The 20,382-nt window shown below is 40.0% G+C and overlaps 1 protein-coding gene and 1 pseudogene across 5 annotated transcripts in view; one reads left to right on the forward strand and one right to left on the reverse strand.

The window, feature by feature from the left end:
- AP2B1 (adaptor related protein complex 2 subunit beta 1) overlaps positions 1-18,025 on the reverse strand; it is a 143,185-nt gene extending 125,160 nt beyond the window's left edge. For 2 of the 5 annotated variants that reach the window (XM_033184146.1, XM_033184150.1), the window contains exons 1-3: positions 17,847-18,025; positions 11,412-11,471; positions 7,141-7,246 (exon numbers count right to left, since the gene is read on the reverse strand). In XM_033184146.1, the coding sequence (XP_033040037.1) occupies positions 7,141-7,246; positions 11,412-11,448 (143 nt within the window). In that variant the 5' untranslated portion in view covers positions 11,449-11,471; positions 17,847-18,025. Of the gene's footprint in view, positions 1-7,140; positions 7,247-11,411; positions 11,472-17,593 lie in introns of all 5 variants that reach the window. The other 3 variants (XM_033184147.1, XM_033184149.1, XM_033184148.1) reach the window with 3 other exon arrangements.
- On the forward strand, positions 7,577-8,951 carry LOC117066561 (annotated as a pseudogene).
- Positions 18,026-20,382: the final 2,357 nt, after the last annotated feature.

Here is a 20,382-nt window from a genome sequence, read left to right on the forward strand (position 1 = left end):
TGTTCAAGGCCAGCCTGGACAACATGGAGAGATCCTGTCTCTACAAAAAATTTTTTTAAAAAGCTGGGTATGGTGGTGCACACCTGCAATCTTAGCTACTCAGGAGGCTGAAGCAGGTGGATCACTTGAGCCCAGAAGGTTGAGACTGCAGTGCGCCATGATCACATAACTGCACTCCAGCCTGGATGATAGAGTGAGACCTTGTCCCCAACCAAAAAAAAAAAAAAAGAAAAAAATTGTATGCTGTTCTCAACAAGGTCTCTATATAGTTTTAGAATAAGTTTTTTATTATGAAAAATGTTAATCTCAGTGCTGGGATTACATGCATAAGCCACTGTGCCCAGCTTCATCTATAATATTTTAATGCATATCTTAAGAATCCTTTTTTTTTTTTCTTTTTGAGACAGAGTCTTACTCTGTCGCATAGGCTGGAGTGCAGTGGCACAATCTTTGCTTGCTGCAACCTCTGCCTCCCAGGTTCAAGCGATTCTAATGCATCAGCCTCCTGAGTAGCTGAGATTACAGGTGTGCGCCACCACGCCCAGCTAATTTTTGTATTTTTAGTAGAGAGGGGTTTTCACCATGTTAGCCAGGCTAGTCCCAAACTCCTGACCTCAGGTGATCCATCCACCTCGGCCTCCCAAAGTGCTGTGATTACAGATGTGAGCCACCACGCCCAGCCAAGTGTCTTTTTTTTTTTTTTCCCTATCTTTATCACATCCAAAACAAAACAAAAACAAAAACAAAAAAGCCAGGCCCAGTGGCTCACATCTTTAATCCAAGCACTTTGGGAGGCCGTGGTGGGAGGACTGCTTGAGCCTAGGAGTGTGAGATCAGCCCGGGCAACACAGTGAGACCTTGTCTGTATAAATAATTTTAAAAATTAGGCCAGGCGCGGTGGCTCAAGCCTGTAATCCCAGCACTTTGGGAGGCCGAGACAGGCGGATCACGAGGTCAGGAGATCGAGACCATCCTGGCTAACATGGTGAAACCCCGTCTCTACTAAAAAAAAAAAAAACTAGCCGGGCGAGGTGGCGGGCGCCTGTAGTCCCAGCTACTCGGGAGGCTGAGGCAGGAGAATGGCGTAAACCCGGGAGGCGGAGCTTGCAGTGAGCTGAGATCTGGCCACTGCACTCCAGCCTGGGCGACAGAGCGAGACCCTGTCTCAACAAAAAAATAAAAAATAAAAATTAGCCAGGCATGGTGGTGTGCGCCTGTGGTCCCAGCTACTCAGGAAGCTGAGGTGGGAGGATCACTTGAGCCTGGGATGCAGAGGCTGCAGTGAGCCATGATCATGCCACTGCACTCCAGCTTGAGGAACAGAGAAAGACCCCATCTCAAAAAATAAATAAATAAATAAATAAATAAATAAATAAATAACAATAATTATTTTAAAATATTTATTTTATGTACAAAAAGGTAACATGGTTTCTCTCATTGGGTGGGTGCCTTAGATAATCCATTTATGGAAGATCACTTAGTCCAACTTAATGAAATCTATATCCTTCACGTACTGATGGAAACACTGGTGGCATGTAACGAGGCTGAATTTCCAGATCAGACTGTGCCCAGTTTCGGCATACACGACAATAGCAAGAACCCTGGCTGACTTTTCGTGGGTGGCTCTAGTAGAGCTGCTGATGAATCATCTTGCTTTCAGGAGTGAGAGAGGGCAAAAGGAATAATTCTTCATATCAACCTAGTACTGTTTCAAAGCACTTCAGTTACACTTTTTAATGTTCACATTCTTCCATTCTTGACCAGTGGGAACTTAGCTCCCAAATCCTTGTGGTATGACCTGGTATTTTCCATACTTTCCTTTATGACAAGATGCTCCATCCAGGCTCATTTTGTACATTTCTAATCCCAGACCTAGAATCAGTCATCCTCCAAGATGTCCTGATTCCCTTTTAGTGAAATTATTTTTTTAACATTACATATTCAGACAAATGAAAATTTGAGAGTAATCAAATATAAAAGGAGTTTATACCTTTCCCAAGTTCTAGTTATTTCATGATTATTTTATTCTCCTATAAGCCACAGGAAATAAATTTAAAGGAGCACTATTAGTTTGGAAGGGATGAGCTTGTCAGATTCTAAAGTGTAAGCTGTATCTTTAAAATATAGGATAAATACAACTTTACGGGAAGTTAGCAATTAATCTTTCCCACAATGCTTTATCAAAGTACCTTATAAATGTTTAATACTGCTAAATGTCTTGCTACTAGCATAGAAGAAAGAAAAAACAAATGTAGGTATATTTCCACAAGGAAAGTAAGGGGAAAAAAGGGAATGAAATAGCTGGTCACATGGTATACATCCCATATACACAAAAGGGTACAGAAGTAGAAATTATTCACAGAAAGGAAGCTGGACTCAGGTCAAAGAATCCACCATATCTCCAGTGAACCAGTAACTTCTGTCCTAAAAAGCAAACGATTTGTTTCACTTGTATGCATGGTACCTACCATAGTTTCATGCACATGTAGATAATTTAGTAAATACTAAGAACCACTCTCCAAAAATGTGTTTTCTATTTCCTAGACTAGCTCATGCACAAAACCACCATAACCAGAAAATAAATGTGAAACATTAACCAATAATAAATTTAAGATCCTAAATAGTTTAATTCTAGCAATCTATACAAGGTCAAGAAGACTTAATAGCCAAAGATCAAGCAAGAAGCAAAAAGTGTTAAGTGCCAACCTATAAACTGGAAACCTGAACTTTCCAATATGGTGACCACTAGTTACATGAGGCTACTAAACACAATGTGGCGAGTGTGAACTGAGATGTGATGTAAATGTAAAACACACACTGGATTTTGAAGACTTAGTATGAAAAATAAAATGTAAAATATCCCATTAATAATTTTTATGTTGATTACATGCTGAAAGGATATTTTAGATATACTGGGTCAAATAAAATGTATTACTAAAATTAATTCATCTGTTTATTTTCACTTTTTCAAAATGGCTATTAGAAAATTTAAAATTACATATGTGGTTCACACTGTATTTCTACTGGACAGTGCTGCACTTGAGGTTACTTGCAGGGAAGGCTGAAATATCACAAACTACAAATAGCTAATCTCCATTTTATTTCTTTGCACTATCTTTCTAGGCACAGCTCATATTTCATCTCCAAGAAGGGTTCTTCAACTATTCCTGTTAACCTGGATCTCTCTTTGGTAGAACTCATATTGCCTTTAAAATATATATTTTGGTGCCTAATTAGATAAATATGTTTTATTTTTCCCTAATTTTTTAAGTTTTGGGTCTCATCAACTAGACAGTAAGTGTCATGAAGGCAAACAGACATCCACTAACCTTTCTTTTGAATAATGATAAGTGGTATAGTGCTAGGTACATAATAAAATTATCAGCAATAGCAGGCATACAAAAAAAAAAAATCAAGAGTTTTAACTTTTCTGCAGGACACAGAAATAAGCTTGGCAAAACCACAGCAGCCCCTGTACAGAGTTATGACAATTTTTCTGGAGTTTGGGACCTGCCTGACCAACATGGAGAAACCCCATCTCTACCAAAAATACAAAATTAGCCAGGCGTGTTGGTGCATGCCTGTAATCTCAGCTACTCGGGAGGCAGAGGCAGGATAACGGCTTGAACTTGGGAGGCAGAGGTTGCAGTGAGCCAAGATCACGCCATTGCACTGCAGCCTGGGCAACAAGAATGAAACTCCGTCGCCCCCCACAAAAAAAGAGTTATGACAATTTTTACCATTCGTTTGTACTGATGCTTTCAATCCAGATTTATTCTTTGGCAAAAACAGCCCTTAAGTGACTAGACAGATCACGGATAGGCAACTACCACCTGTGGGCTAAATCTAGCCCAATGCTGGATTTTTGTACAATCCATGAGCTAAAAGTGGTTTTTATAGATGAACTAAGTGTTCATCTATATGAATCTTGGCCAGGCATGGTGGCTCATGCCTGTAATCCTAACACTTTGGGCGGCCAAGGCAGGTGGATCACTTGGCGTCAGCCAGGAGTGATGGCAAGCACCTATACAGTACCAGCTACTCAGGAGACTGAGGCAGGAAAATCCCTTGAACCCAGGAGGAAAGGCTGCAGTGGGCCGAGACTGCGCCACTGCACTCCAGCCTGAGCGATGGAGCAAGACTCCATCTCAAAACAATAAATAAATAAAACAAATCCGATAATGAAAAATACTATGAATCCTAATTAAGCAAAATGTTATCATCCCCCAAAAAGAATCCCACTTAATAGTAGACTTGTGGTACAGAACATTATACTTAACTATTATTTTACTTCGAATATCCTCAATAAAAAATTTGTGGAAATTTGTCATCTCTCTTGTTATGTAAGTACCTACCTAACAAACTCAGTTTTGCCTCTTTGCCTGCTAAGCAAAGAGTACTTTCTATGCCAGCCCGATTTACTTACTATTTTGTCCTTTACAAAAAAGTTTGCCAACTCCTTAGACAGATGGTCACAGGACAGCAATTTAAAAACCAAATGTGCTTTATGTGCTAACAAACAAAAGAAAAATAGCAAAAATTCACCTCAGAAGAGCAGCAACTGGATTAAGAGAAGATACAGAGTCATTCCTACACTGCCATTTCTATCTGGGCTCCCTGTCTGGCTAGGGAAGCAGCCCTTACCTTTTCGGTCTCAGGATCCCCTTATACTCTTAAAAATTCCTGAGATCCCAGAAAGTTTTTGTTCATGTGGGTTATATACCTATTGATATTTTACCATGTCAGGAATTAAAACTGAGAAATTTTTAAAAAATTAATGCATTAAAATAAGAATAAACTCATTTCATAACATTTTCAAGGTAAAATGTACTGTTTTTAAATTAATGAGATGGTAACACTGCTTTTTTTTTGCAACTCTCTTTAATATCTACTTTAAATAAAAACGGCTTTCCCATATGTTCCTGCATTCAACATTTTGTAGAATGTTGTTTTGAAATATAAGAAGAAAATCCAACTTCATACATGTATAAAACTTGGAAAAGGAAATAATATTTTAATAGCTTTTTCATATAACTAGATATTCCTTATTTTCTCTTTTTTTTTGTTATAACTAGAAATTCTTGATGTTACACTGAAGCTAGACAAGCCGGGCACAGTGGCTCACACCTGTAATCCCAGCACTTTTGTGAGGCCAAAGCAGGTAGATCACGTGAGGTCAGGAGTTTGAGACCAGCCTGGACAACATGGTGAAACCTCGTCTCTACTAAAAATATAAAAATAAGCCAGGTGGTAGTGGTTGCACGCCTGTAATCCCAGCTACTGGGGAGGCTGAGGCAGGAGAACCACTTGAGCCTGGGAGGCAAAGGTTGCAGTGAGCCGAGATCATGTAACTGCACTCCAGTCTGGGTGACAGAGTAACACCCTGTCTCAAAAATAAATAAATAAATAAAACTAGACAAATGGTGGTTTTCCTCTTTCTGAGTCCACACACTGTAGTTTCTTAAAAGTTAGTTGCAATATAGAACCTGAAACCATATCAATAAATTTTTTGTACTCGATTGTATTAAAATCCATTCATTTACATGCTATTTTGTTTTTCTTGTTTTTTTTTTTTTCGAGACAGAGTCTTACTCTGCTGCCCAGGCTGGAGTGCAGTGGTACAGTCCCGGCTCACCGCAACCTCTGCCTCCCATGTTCAAGCGATTCTACTGCCTCAGCCTCTAGAGTAGATGGGATTACAGGCACGTGCCACCACCATGCCTGGCTTTTTTGTATTTTTTTAGTACAGACAGAATTTCATCATGTTGGCCAGTCTCGTCTCGAATTCCTGACCTCAAGTGATCCACCTGCCTTGGCCTCCCAAAGTACTGGGATTACAACCGTGAGCCACCACGCCTGGCTTACACTGTATTTTGAATAGATATTTTATCCGTGCATAATTTTGTGATACACATAGGCTCTGGTCGTTTGGAAAAATATTGGTTCACTGAGTTATGCTGACCCATTTCATTATAAAACAATAAATAATCACAACCATTAATTTCACCACCAATCTCCTCAGAAAAGTCTTTAAGCATTAGGAAACTGTCAAGCTTATGATGGGAGATACAGGTTTTCCAAAATTCTAATTTTTACTTTAAAACCTGAAATGTATCTATTGTCAATTTTTTTCCCTTGAAGTAACAGGTTCACTTTGTTCATTTTTGATCAAATATCTTCCAAATACCAAAGTCTGATTAAATATAGTTTGTCTCTCAATCATTCTTTCACATAAAAATGGTGTTTGCAATTCAAACAACTGCACAAGGGCTTTTTTTCAAGTCGACCATCACACTGCTATGCAGCAGAAGAGCTTTACGGGTAATTCCTATTTCATCAAACAGAATATTAAAAAGGTTCAAGTTTTAATAAAACAAATTTTTACTGCTCATGAAGGACATTCCTAAGTGAAACTGCTCTTTTTTAGCACATGGTGGTAAGGAATACGATGACTACCATTATGGTTGGCACCACTGCCTTGATTCATGCTGAGGCACCAGCAGTTTTACCCACCACTGCTTTGCACCATCACTGTAAACATCAAAACAGTGAAAAAGGCAAGTAACATCTAAGAATTATTACGAAAACACCTTTGACCTCACGGACCCCCTGAAAGGGTCCTAGGATAATCCTCAGGGGCCTGCATATAATCCTTACTTATTTCCAAATGGTCTTAATTACAGAAATAAGAAATAAGACTACATGGATTTGGTTAACATTGATTTTCATCTTGAATTCAGCAATTGAATGTACAGTTGTAAAGCTGAGGGCAGTGGCTTGAGCCAATTAAAGATCATGTGAACTTATGCTTCTCAGTATACTTTTATCATCTTCTAAAACTACCTCAGCCAAAACATTTGCAACTGTGCCAGCTCTCAGGAGGTGTTATGCTAGATGTGAATGCAAAAAAATCAAACTCGTTTCACTGTTCTAACACAAACACACACACATCCCAAAACAAAAAAAAACCCCACTTAAGTAGAGCATTAATACAAAAGCGACTGTACTTCCTGATGATGTTTTTAGTAGGACAAACCCATTCTTAGAGGTTCCATGATTATGACAGTTTTAAAGGAAAAGCAGTAAAGGCCATAAGATGGGGTATGGACCTCTAAAGTGATAAATAGTGATGACTCTTACCTAACATCCTTCCCCACAGTCATAGCAGCAATCACTTTCTTCACAGCCTCCTTTCTCTTTTCTTTCTTTTCATTGTTGAGCTCAGCTTTTAGTTCAAATATTTCTCCTGCAAGAGATGAGAACAAACTGGTGAGGTCCCAGGACCACAGATTTAGAGCAGAATACTGCACTATATAATAACCAATACCAGGATAGCAGAGCAGCAACTGAAATAAGATTTTAAAATTATAGAATACGTAAAATTCAAAGCCCTAGACTATTATCTGACTCACTGATAAGGAAGTCATCAGTAAGTTTTAAAAACCTTTTAAATTATGGCCAGAGAGGAAGGTGCAATCCAGATCTTTAAGAACCACAGGAGTGGGAAAAAGTAAATCTCATTATATCTAGCTACAGTGGGGAGATAACAGTATATGAAGGATGATCTTCCATCAGAATGTTAAAGTCTGAAGAAGAACATAAATGTAGGTAGGGAGCAGGCATGTATTATCTCATTTACCCATGCTCGGCTTTACGGATTAAGAAATGAGGCTCAAAGTTCACAGAGTGAGTGACAAACTTGGGCTAGCACTGTGTCTCCTGACTCTTGAATTCAAAGCCTCTCAACCCTGGCCACACACTCATATTACCTGAGAAATACTAAATATAACAAAGTACAGGCTCCACTCTGGGCCAAATAAATCATAATGTCAAGGAGAACTCATATTTATACCTTTAAGAACTCCACCAAGTGACTCTAATGCACACCCAATGTTAAGAATCACTATTTTAATCAGTACTTTAATAAATTAGTGGGCTTTAAGGCCCTTCCTATTCAATCAAACAAGAATAATCTTGAAACCAAGAGTGGTATACAATGGAGTCAATTCCAAACGTACAATCTTGAATGACTGCTTAGGCTCCGCACTGTAAAATGTCAGGGACTGTAACCACTATGTTAAGACCTGGTCTCCAGGCTCACTTATCTTCAAGATGCTGGACCCAAAATAAAAAAGAAAGTAACAACCCTAATATTGTTTAAAAGAAATGGAAAAAAACCACTAAACCCATGAAAAAGAGGTTGACTACTCACACCTCAACTTTCCATCTACATCCTCTAGCTCATCTACCATGCCTCAAAGACTTTCCTCCACCTTCAAGACTGTTGCTGTCGTTCCTTTCAACCAGATTTCATTCACCAGCACAGAAACAGTGGGGACAGTCTCCGCTTTCGGAGGTTGCTACTGCCACCTCAGTGGCCCCGGAGCGGGGAGTGCCCAGGGGTCCTTCGCCCCCGGCCATAGCCCCCGCAACAGAGCTTCGCCGCCACCCGTGTCTGAGCTGGACTGTGCGGGCGCCACGCTCCTCCGAAAGGCGCACGAGACAGCCTTCTTCCCCTGGTTCCGCAATGGCCTCCTGGCATCGGGCATCGATCATTGGGGTTATCTCCTTCATGCAGAGTGACATGGATGGCGAAGCAGCATATGGCTTCTTCCTGCTGGGCCGCCTGTGTGTGGTGTGCGGCAGCGACTCACAGCCTGGCGGCGCTACGGGGACCCATGCAGCTGCGCAGCTGCAGGCGCCGTGCTTGCCGCCAGCCTGCTCTAGGTGTGCGCCGTGGGCTTCTACATGCGGCAGCTGGAGCTGGACGTGGAGCTGGTGCCCGAGGACGACGGGGCGGTCTCCGCGAAAGGCCCTGATGAGGCGGGCCGACTGCCACCAGAGTGAGCGACACGGCCGCGGGCCCTGGCAGGTTCTGGATGACGGCGCCTGAGGACTGCGACATTAAAACCTGACCTCCCCTCCTCCAAAAAAAAAAAAAAAAAAAAAAAGAAAAGAAAAGAAATAGTGGGGACAGAACACTACGTGATTTGCCTGAAACCCTTATGTGGAAAGGAAGAAATTAGTAAGACGTAAGTAGAACACTTTTTCGTTTCAATATTCATGGCCAATAAGGCAAAAAAATTGTTCCAAAATTTCTATTTAATCAACTGCTACAAAAGTAGCATAGCAAGAAAAGCTGGGCCCTTTAAAGAGTCATTCTTCATAGGACTCTTCACCACGTCCCAGCCTGCCAAATCCAGCTCAACGGTTCCTCTCATTCACTTCCGGGAACAGTATAGGACAAACGGTAGGGTTTCAGAAAGTCTGAATTGTGAACAGCAGCAGGTGTTATAGAATCAAAGCAGGATCTAACAGAAATTATTCCAATTCCAAAAGCATAAATTTAAAGAATATGTTTCAGTGGCAGTTCTGGTGAGTGTTGCAGGAAGCACAGGGAACACAATCTATCAATTTTTTTTAAGTATGATGTTTATCAGCAGTGATTCAATCTGCAGTCTCAAACTTTTACAAATGCCTGAATTAAAAAAAGGTCACCAGGACCCTTTTCAAGAGTAGGTTTGAAGACTTAGGAGAGTTTTAAAATTGTAACTATTTAATTGTAATTATATCCCTTTATATAATTATAGACATTTCGTTCATCAAAGCATACAAAATGCTAACAGAAGAAATAAACATATTTCCAAAAGAAAATCAGAAAAAGCTGAGAATGAATGACAAGTGGCTAATGGTTTTTGTGAGGTGTAAGTAATAAAAATAAGGAGGAAGAAGTTGGGCAGGACCAAAGAGGGGTACTAAAAGAGGGAAAGTCATATATTCTACAACTTTATTAAACTCCTATCTTTTCTCCCTCTTCCTCCCCCCAATCCAACCTACCAAGCACTGTTAGCAGCTAGCAGTAGTTCTCAATCATGGCTACACATTAAAACAATCTGGGGAACTTTCTTTTTAATTTTTGTTTTCTTTTGAGACAGGGTCTCTCTCTGTTGCCCAGGCCAGGGTACAGTGGCACAGTCACAGTTCACTGCAGCCTCAACCTCCTAAGCTCAAGTGATCCTCCCATCTCAGCCTCCCAAATAGCTGGGACTACAGGTGTGCACCACCATACAGGGCTAATTTTTTAATTTTTTTTATAGAGATAGGGTCTTACCATGTTGCCCAGGCTGGTCTCAAACTCCTGCACTCAAACAATCCTCCTGTCTTGGCCTCCCAACATACTGGGATTACAGGCATGAGCCACCATCCCTGGCCACGTGGAGAACCTTTAAAATCCCCACACCCAGACCATATCCAGGACAAATGAAATCAGGCTGAGGTTGAGACCTAGGCATCAATATTATTTCAAAGTTTCCTGCCTGAGCAATTCTAATGTGTTGCCAAGATTGAAAGCTACAGACAACAAGCTGATGTAATTAAGCAACTCACTGCAACAACAGAAAAAGAAAAATGGTAGCTGGTGTCATGTCTGGAATACTTTGGTAAATATAAGGACTCCTGAATACAAAAGCACAGAATTCTGATCCTAAGCAACAAATAAAGCAAGCTAAGCTACAGGCACAATAAGCTGAGATGGGCTAAAATGTTTGTCTTTGATGGGAAGACCCTCCACATTTCTAGAAATGATCTATTTTATTTAGGAACAATTTTACAAAAGATGAAAGGTTAGACTTTCCCCAGAAGAATCCTTTGTTCCTAGACCCAAACACATACGTAAAAACAAGCATTATATTACTGATAACAAAGATGATGAGACTAATAAGTTCAAAGCCCCTCAAGTAATTCAGTCTATGACCTAAAAATCATAGATGGCTCTGGAGATTTCCTGTTTTAAATACACATCTAGACGAAGAACAAGGTAGATGTATATGGACGGATATGAAAATAACCCATTTCTATTTATTGTTTTGCAAGATTGCGTTTTCATTAAAGATAAAATTTTTTTTAATCATATGTATTAATATATACACTTACATGCATGGAAAAAGACTTGAGGATATATGCCAAGTTCCCTTGGGAACTGGAACAGGGAGAACTTTCATTTTTACCTTTTATATACACGTCTGTATTGCTTTAATTGTATTCTTTGTTATAAAATGTTTATTTCCAAGTAAAAATTATTTAATAACAGAGAAAAAGTATGCTGCTTCTTTTGTCCTCCTCACACTTAACCAATCTTCAATGGATCAGTATTGATCTCAAACAGAAAAGAGGAGTCTCTTTCACTAAACAGAACCTTCAAGTCAAAATAATGTGCATCACAGCCCTATCTTTTAAAACCTACTCTTTAATAACTTGCTTGAATACATTCATCTGTAGAAGTAGCAGATGTCCAATGAGATTGTCAACATGTAGTATGTCTGAAGGAAGAGGTCAGGAACATTCTGCTTGGGGCAATCTTACACTACAACTTTTGAAAATTTTCAAAGATTTGATTGTATTCTCATACTTACCTTTTTTATTGGTTGTGAAATACTTGGAGTCAGTCATGACTTTGGATCTTTAATGTGCACCTACAGCAGGAGAAAAGAATTCCTTCATTCAGGTTACAGATATCCAACAAGACATCCAATTAATTTTACAAACATCCAATTAATTTTAGGAACACTTATATTTAAGAATTTCTAAAAATGAGTATCATCTTCCTTTATCACCACCGTTGATGGTTCAAGGGATGCAGAGAAAACTAAGAATGTAACTCCTCAAGTTGCTAATAGGGGCAAAAATCTAAAGGCCAAATGTAATCAGGTAAAAATAAGAACCTATTATGGCTTTGTGATTTTATCCACAGTAAATCCTCAAAGCTTTCAAGAGTTAAAGCTGGACCTTTTTATAAATATATCTGCAATTACTTTCCATTCAGGAAAATCTGGTAAATTCCTTGCCTCAAGCTGGAACCACTCCAAAGCATATATTCTGAAGCAGTGTAAGGTCAAAAGAAAAAACAATTTTGCCGATCTACTACATGAAACTTTCAATAAAAAGAATCTCAGAAAAAAAGAATTCAAAATTACTAGGACAACATTCTTTCACAACAAACATCTAGAGAGGCAACCATGACTTACACATGGAATTTTTTTTTTAAGTTTTAGTTTTGTGGGTATGTAGTAGGTGCGTATATTTGTAGGGTATATGAGATATTTTGGTAACAGAAAGACAATGCATAATAATTACATTAGGGTAAATAGGGTATCCAATACCTCAAGCATTTATCCTTTCTCTGTATTATAAACAATTCAAGTATACTCTCTTAGTTATTTTTAAAAGTACAGTAAATTATTGTTGACTGTAGTCACCCTTATCTGCTATCTAATACTAGATCTTATTCATTGTACCTAACTATATTTTTGGATTTAAACAAAAAAATGTGGCTTTCTTACTTCCAACAATCTAGATTTAGTCCAAGAGTATTCCCAAATAATGCCAGTTTATAGTTACAAACAAGGCAAAAGACTGAGACATCTGTTCAGACACGAGAATCAAACTGGTGTTGAAACAAAAGAACGTGGATCTCAACCTCAACCTTAACTCTTCCATCCCAATTTCCAGAAGAAGTAATCCAGATGACAAATGGCCCCACTAACAAAAACGGCACAGTCTGGTCACATTTTTACTAAATAATAAGACCACATTTTCTGATTTGAGAAACTATAAGACTTTGTCCAATGTACCTGACTTCTTTAAATATATTCAAATTTGGGGCCGGGCACAGTAGCTCAGGCCTGTAATCCCAGACTTTGGAGGCCAAGGCGGGCAGATCACTTGAGGTCAGGAGTTCAAGACCAGCCTGGCCAACATGGTGAAACCCTGTCTCTGCTAAAAATGCAAAAATTAGTAGGGTGTGGTGGCACACACCTGTAATCCCAGCTACTTGGGAGGCTGAGACAGGAGAAACGCTTGGACCTGGAAGATGGAGGTTGCAGTGAGCCAAAATCATGCCACTGCACTCTAGCCTGGGCAACAGAGCAAAACTCCATCTCAAATAAATAAATAAATAGAAATTTAGGCCAGGTGCAGTGGCTCATGCTATAATCCTAACACTTTGGGAAGCCAAGATAGGTGAATTGCTTGGGCGCACGAGTTTGCAACCAAGCTGGGCAACATGATAAAACCCCATCTCTACTAAAAATACAAGAATTAGTCAGGCATGGTGGCATGTACCTGTTAGTCCCAGCTACTTGGGAGGCTGAGGTGGGTGGATCGCTTGGGCCTAGGAGGTCAAGGCTACGGGGAGCTATGATCTCACCACTGCACTCCAGCCTCCATGACAGAGTGAGACCCTGTCTCAAGGGGAAAAAATATATAAAAATATATATATTTTTAATAATATTCCTTCTGTACTCAAAAATGAGTATCTTTTTCCTTACCACCATCACTAATAATACTTATTACCAACTTCAGGACAAGACATCCTGGCACCTGCTCATTATTATTAGGTCAATATGACATAATGTATTTGGCAAACAATAGTAAATATGTATCTAGGAGAAAAGACCTAAGCAGCAAATAAATCAATGTAATTAAAGGAAACAAAAAAGAGCCAGATAAACATAAAATAATGAAAAACTTCTGGTTCAAATCTGATCTCAAAAATGTGCTACTTGTATAGTTTAATGAAAATTAGACTCATCTGCTATCTTTCCAACCAGCTAATTACTATTTATAGTCTTGATCCCAATAGCTCTTTAGATTGTACCAGAAATTCACAGAATGATCTTGTTAAAAGAAGCGAGCTAGGACTCACAAATATCATTACAGAATATAGAAATTTCTCCTTTAATACTTGTTATAATTAAAAATTATACTGAGGCTTGCCTTATGCAATGTTTTTACAATGCCTTTCTAGCAAAAATTCAAAGAATGTTATAATCATTTAATCCATTCATAATGTAAACTAAATGTGAAGTGGGCAAATGAAGAAAGGAATTCTTCACATAAAAGACCTGGAATAAATCTGAAGTTATCTATGAATTTATATATACAAACAGAAAAACCAATAAACAGAAATGATTACTTGAGCCTCAAAGAAAGACTATAGCTCAAATCCATTACAATCTGTCTAGGATGTTTACTATGCTATGTTATGTCCTTTAAAACTTGTTTAAGATTTTAAAACAAAACCTCCTTAGAATTCGTCACCCAATTTCTTTGAAAAGGCTCTTATACACACACACATTAAATTTTTTTTGGCCAGGCACGATGGCTCACGCCTGTAATCCCAAAACTTTGGGAGGACGAGGTGTGCAGATAGTTTGAGCTCAAGAGTTCGAGACCAGCCTGGGGAACATGGTGAAACCCCATCTCTAATAAAAATACAAAAATTAGCCGGGCATAGTGGCACATGCCTGTAGTCCCAGCTGGGACTCACTGCAACATCCACCTTCTGGGCTCAAGTGATTCTCCCGCCTCAGCCTCCCGAGTAGCTGAGACCACATGTTGGGATCACCGTGCCCAGCCCATTAAAATCTTTGTTTTTTTTTTGTGAGACAAAGTCTCACTGTGGCCCAGGCTCCAGTGCAGTGGTTCGATCTGGGCTCACTGCAACCTCTGCCTCCCAGGTTCAAGCGATTCTCCTGCCTTAGCCTTCAGAGTAGCGGGGACTACAGGCACCCACTACCATGCCCGGCTAATTTTTGTATTTTAGTAGAGATGGGGTTTTCCTTGTTAGCCAGGCTCGTCTGGAACTCCTGACATCAAGTGATCCATCAACCTCAGCCTCCCAAAGTGCTCGGATTACAGGCATGAGTAAATTCTTTACAGGAATTTTCACTACATTCTATTAAACAATAAATTAACCTAAGTCTTAAGTCATGCTTTAACAGCTCACATATTTCATTATCTCCCCTAACAATTTCAATGTCAAGGAATATATTACTGTCCTGTTCACTGTGAGCATTAACTGTTCTCATCTTAACTAGAAAATAATGCACCCACCCACAAAATTTCAGGGAAGAGAGGAGGGTCAAGTATTTTTAGAAGCCCATAACATACATTCTAAATTAAGAGTCCCTGCTGCTCTAAAGAGAAGGGATATCACTCTAGTAACCAACACTATTGTAAACAATAGTAACAAAATATTCCCTATCCATATTGGCAGAGAAACATGGTGCCAAGCTGGTTCTTGCCTTAAGCCAAAAGAAACTCCAAGAAAAATGAAAATAGTCTAAATAAAAACAAATAGAAGACGTAATTGTTGCACAACACTGTCAGTGTACTAAATTCCACTGAACTGTATGCCTTAAGCTGGTTCATTTTACGGTATGTGAATTTCACCTCAATATATGATTAAGTGTATCTCTCATATAGTGAGTTCTTACCTCATATGAGAGACACATTTAATCACATGCTAGATATGGACATAGCCAGAGTCTCCAAAATATAGGATGGCAAAAACTGACATCTTCATTAGAAGTAACAGAAAAAGTACACAAAATAGAGCTCAAGGGAAAAAAAACAAAAAACTCAAATATTTGCTGAAGTGCCTCAAAAAGCAAGCTGCTCCTTTGGGGGAGAAAATGTTCCTTCAGAAGAGCCAGAGAAATAAGCAAAGCCATGAAGGAATTGGAACTCACACTACCTTTCTACCAGATCAAACCAGACAAGTCACTGCTGTTCTGAGGATTTATGGTATGGCCTAAGGCCATTGTTAAACAACAAAGCTGCCAGAGTCAAAGCACATAATCACTCTTACTTGCCCTGACCAGAGTGTGATGTCACTGCATTTCGGAGTAGGCCTCCCTGCACAGGATTATATATCCAGATTTAACATAACCTAGTTTCTACGAAATATAGGTTGTCAAAGTCCCTCTTCTCCTATACCTCCCTCCAGTTCCCTAAAAGAGAAATTGAGTAGCAAAATAAGATTAATACCTTGGGAAGAATAAGGTCAAAAAAATTAATAGGATCTTAATTCAAATGGCTCTCTGGGAAGCTAAATTAGTTCGTAAAGTCCCTAAACCCTTCTTTTCACAAAGTTGGACTTTACAAAGCTCAGTGCTCATAGTAAAACACAGAACAAAGTTAACCAAATTATAAAGCAGAAATGTCATTCCAGTAATCTTTTATTGGAAGAGTGAGAGGTGCCAAATTCATTTCTAATCAAATATTCAGTAATAATGCAAAGACAATAGCATCATCAGGTATTATTTTGCTTACGACACAAAAGCTAAAATCACCTGTGCTTTCTACTTAAACAGACTACAAAGTAGCTTCTTAACATTATATAGAAGCAAAGGAGTTCAAAAGTTTTACATCTAATTCTTAACCAAAATAACATTAAACTCTGGAAAACTTAAGCCTGGAAGAAAAGAAAGGACAAGAGAAAGGAGAACGTGCCCTATTTAATGTATTCCTTGCTCAGCTTGGTTCAAACCTGCGCCTAAAAAGTTAGTACTTCAAAATATGGATCTTTTAAGGACGGAAAGAATGAAAGAACTGGACTTCCTTGAGTTTCTTCATATACAGTCAGAATATTAGATTTATATTGATTTTACAACCCAGCTTTTAGTGAGGATGCTTGCATTATACATCATCCTTTCTGCTTCCTTGAAAGTTTCAAGGGTTAAGATACCTGCAAACAGTTCTCACCTTACCAGCACGCTTAGTCATCACTGGAATGTGTTACACGTTTTCTTATAGAGCTGCACCTCCTTCATCTGCTACTTTCTATTATTACTTTGTAAGTGTATCCTGAGGCTAAGCAATTCAAGTATACAAGGAAGGTAATTAATAATTTAAATTGATTCTCACTGAGACCACCTTCTTTCTTAGTCATTCTGCCTTTGTAAGCTTAATGCATTTTCTTTTAAACCACAATGGTTACGATAAGTCTTTAGCAGTTTCCAAAACATTTTTTCTTTTCAAAAGTCAAGTTTGGCTGTGCGCTCTGGCTCACGCCTGTAATCACAGCACTTTGGGAGGCCGAATAGGGAGGATCGCTTGAGCCCAGGAGTTCGAGACTAGACTGGGCAACACAGTAAGACCTTGTCACTAAAAATACAAAAATAAAATAAAATAAAAGTCAAACGTTTAATGAAGCATCCGCGTGAGTTCAATAAAAGCCTGTCCTCCCACCCCACCCCTCCAATAGAAGACTGCTCTTGAAAATAAGCAGCACGAGCAAACTATTTGTATTCAAATGATAAGGAAATAACAGGAAGTTCCAGTTTCTTCACTTTCAGCTTAATCTACAGCCTTTCCCAAACCAGACCATTCCTACAGAGCCCAGAAAAAGAAAAAAAAAAAAAAAAAAGCTGGGTTAAGATTTACCCCCATTTGCTTCCCCCTCTCTTACATCGGGTCAATTCTAGAGGTTACTCTTTCCTTCCTCCAAGAGTCAAGAATGCCTCTTCTTTCCCCAAGTGGTCAAGATTCTAGCGATATGCTCCTCCATTACGGAGCAGGGAAGAGGGTGTCTCTTACCCTCAAGTTACCGGACAGACGACGTTCGCCCATCAATGAGCAAACCTTTGAGGGAATCCCTTTTCCCTTTCGCTTTTGCTGGACACGTCTCAGACTCTCAGTGAATGACGCCGAGCGGGGAAGAAAGGCGGTTTCCCCCACGGCCTCCAGGCTCTATCAGCCACACCCCTGGCCTCTGGTCCTCCTAAACCCCCAATTCCGAAACACATCTTACCCTCACGCCCCCAACTACCTGCTGCCACACCCGAGGATTCCCTCACCGCACCACAGTCATCACGGTGGAGACCCTTTCTCCAACCTTTTTCCTCTCAATGGTCACACCCGACGGTTCCCTGCATCATCAACGGTCACGCTCTTAGGATTTCCTCGCTTCCGCCGGTCTCCGACCCAGCCTGGGGTTCCCCTTCTCTTCGTCCCCCACCCCGTCAATTAAGGACACACCCCAAAGGCAGCCTCCCTGAACTCACCGGAGGCGGAGGCGAAGTCGAGGGCGGGGGTGGCGGCGGCAGCCGGAGAGCACAGCCCGGGTGGTGGTTTAATGGTTTCCTGCCCGTCACGATTCTTTCCTAGGTCTAAGCCACTGCGCAAAACCCACTTTGCCAGGGACAAAGATGGTGGGCAGGAAACTCTGACGTCAGAGAACCTCGCCGCGTGACGTCATCGGGGTGCGCGGGAGACCTAGCAAGGCGGTGATCTCTGTCGCCTTCCAGACCCAAACATTTCCCTTGGTCCCAGCAAAGCTGGCCCATCTGGGCCTCAGAGGATGTTAAGTGGCTACTCCAAAGGAATATATTTAAAAAGCTGACAATGGATTTGTTTCCTCGCACAGAAATTCTCTGAAAAACGTAAACACAGAGATGATGAAATATCCTGTTCCTTTGTGAAAAGCAAAACCCCTCAGCTCATTTTCCTTCCAGGCTCAAGAGCGGACAATGGTGATATAACCCAGGCCTATATACGGGCAGTGGGGCTAGAGGATAGTGGTGCACGTAAAAGAGGTTGAGGAGGCATTGGATGTGAGTTTGAATCCCTACCCTGAATGTGACTGGGAAAGTTAATGTCTCCTCAACCTTCTTATCTGTGAAATGAAGACAATGATAATATCTCTCGGGCATGTGAAGCGTAAACCAGATAAATTAGGTCAAGTGCCTAGTATATAATAGGTGTGCTCACACAAAAGTAAGTTTCTTTCGGAAACTAGACCTAGATTCCAGGACCTGGAACTGGAGAACAAGATTGATGAGGTTAAATGAACTAGCTGTCCCTAAGGTTAATTTCAGGGTGTAAGGAAGGATGGAGAGCAAAGTGATGATTTATTTTTCTCACATTTTGCCCATGAACTCTGTGAGTCAAAAAGTGTTTAAGTATTTTAAAACTTCATTCTTAAAAAAGTGATCAGAAGTACATTAAAATTTTGTATAACATACTCATGTATTATTATTTCCTCTGTTACTAAAATAGAGGAATAGGGGAAATTGGAAAGCCAGGTATAAAGAGAGATAATGTAAACACGGTAAATCAGATAGCTGCATAATGTTATAGAATATTTTATACAGAGAATTCATAAAGTGTTAAAAAAAAAGGATACAAAACAATATAGTATACGGTATGACTATATATGTATAGAAAAAAAAGGCTAGGATAGGCCAGTCGTGGTGGCTCACACCTGTAATCCCAGCCCTTTAGGAGACTGAGGTGGGCAGATCACCTGAGGTCAAGAGTTTGAGACCAGCCTGGCCAATGTGGTGAAACCCCGTCTCTACTGAAAAAACAAAAATTAGCTGGGGTGGTGGCACACGCCTATGATCCCGGCTATTCAGGAGGCTGAAGCAGGAGAATGACTTGATCCCAGGAGGTGGAGGTTGCAGTGAGCCAAGATCTCGCCACTGTACTCCAGCCTGGGTAACAAAACCAGACTCGTCTCAAAAAAAAAAAGCTTAGATATTCAGCAGAATATTAAAAGTGGTTATTGCGGAATAGTGAGAGTTTTACTTTTCTTCCTAATATTTTTCTGTAGTTTTCAAATACAATGAACATGTATTTATTTATATGACTGGGATGTGCCTTTTAAATCATATTGTTGAAAAATATGATACAGAAAATGCTTTGAAATGATAAGAAAAAAAGAAAGATACAAAACGCTAAATCCAGAGGCATATATATACCTATTAGTGGTTCTCTCTGGGTGCTGATTACAAATGTTATCTTCTTTATATTTGTTTTATTTTCCAATCCTTTCTCTGAAAAATGCACATATTTTAAGGAAAAATGAACCAATGCTGTTTTCAAAATACAGCATCAATCCGAAAGCTTTTCCAACCTCATTCTCTTCCACTTTTAGGTGAAAGTATTGACCAATCTCCCTTCTTTTCACGTTTTGGGACCATCACGGGCTCAAAATCTAATGGGAGACCACTCAGGAAACTGTTGAAATGATCTAGCCACATGATGATGGTGGTTTAAACAAATAACTGTTGATATTTATTGAGTATGATTTTATGTAAGTTACTCTGCTAAGTACATTTTTACATCCTCACCACCTACCTGATAACCAGGCAGGTACTATTACTTCCTCTATTTTAAGAGATACAGGGAAGTTAAAAGGTAGAATTAAGATGGCCGGGCGTGGTGGCTCACGCCTGTAATTCCAACACTTTGGGAGGCCAAGGCGGGTGGATCACGAAGTCAGGAGATCGAGACCATGCTGGCTAACACGGTGAAACCCCGTCTCTACTAAAAATACAAAAAAATTAGCCAGGTGTGGTGGCGGGCAACTGTAGTCCCAGCTGCTGGGAAGGCTGATGCAGGAGAATGGCGTGAACCCGGCAGACGAAGCTTGCAGTGAGCTGAGATCGTACCGCTGCACTCCAGCCTGGATGACAGAGCGAGACTCTGTCACGCACACACACACAAGGTAGAATTAAGATTTGAACCCAGGAAGTCTGACACTAGGACTGATAAGGCTTATGTTTTAGGTTTGGGCAAGGGATGAATGGTGGTACT

This window comes from Trachypithecus francoisi, unplaced genomic scaffold, assembly GCF_009764315.1.
Source record: "Trachypithecus francoisi isolate TF-2019V2 unplaced genomic scaffold, Tfra_2.0 Lachesis_group20, whole genome shotgun sequence".
Lineage (NCBI taxonomy): Eukaryota > Metazoa > Chordata > Mammalia > Primates > Cercopithecidae > Trachypithecus > Trachypithecus francoisi.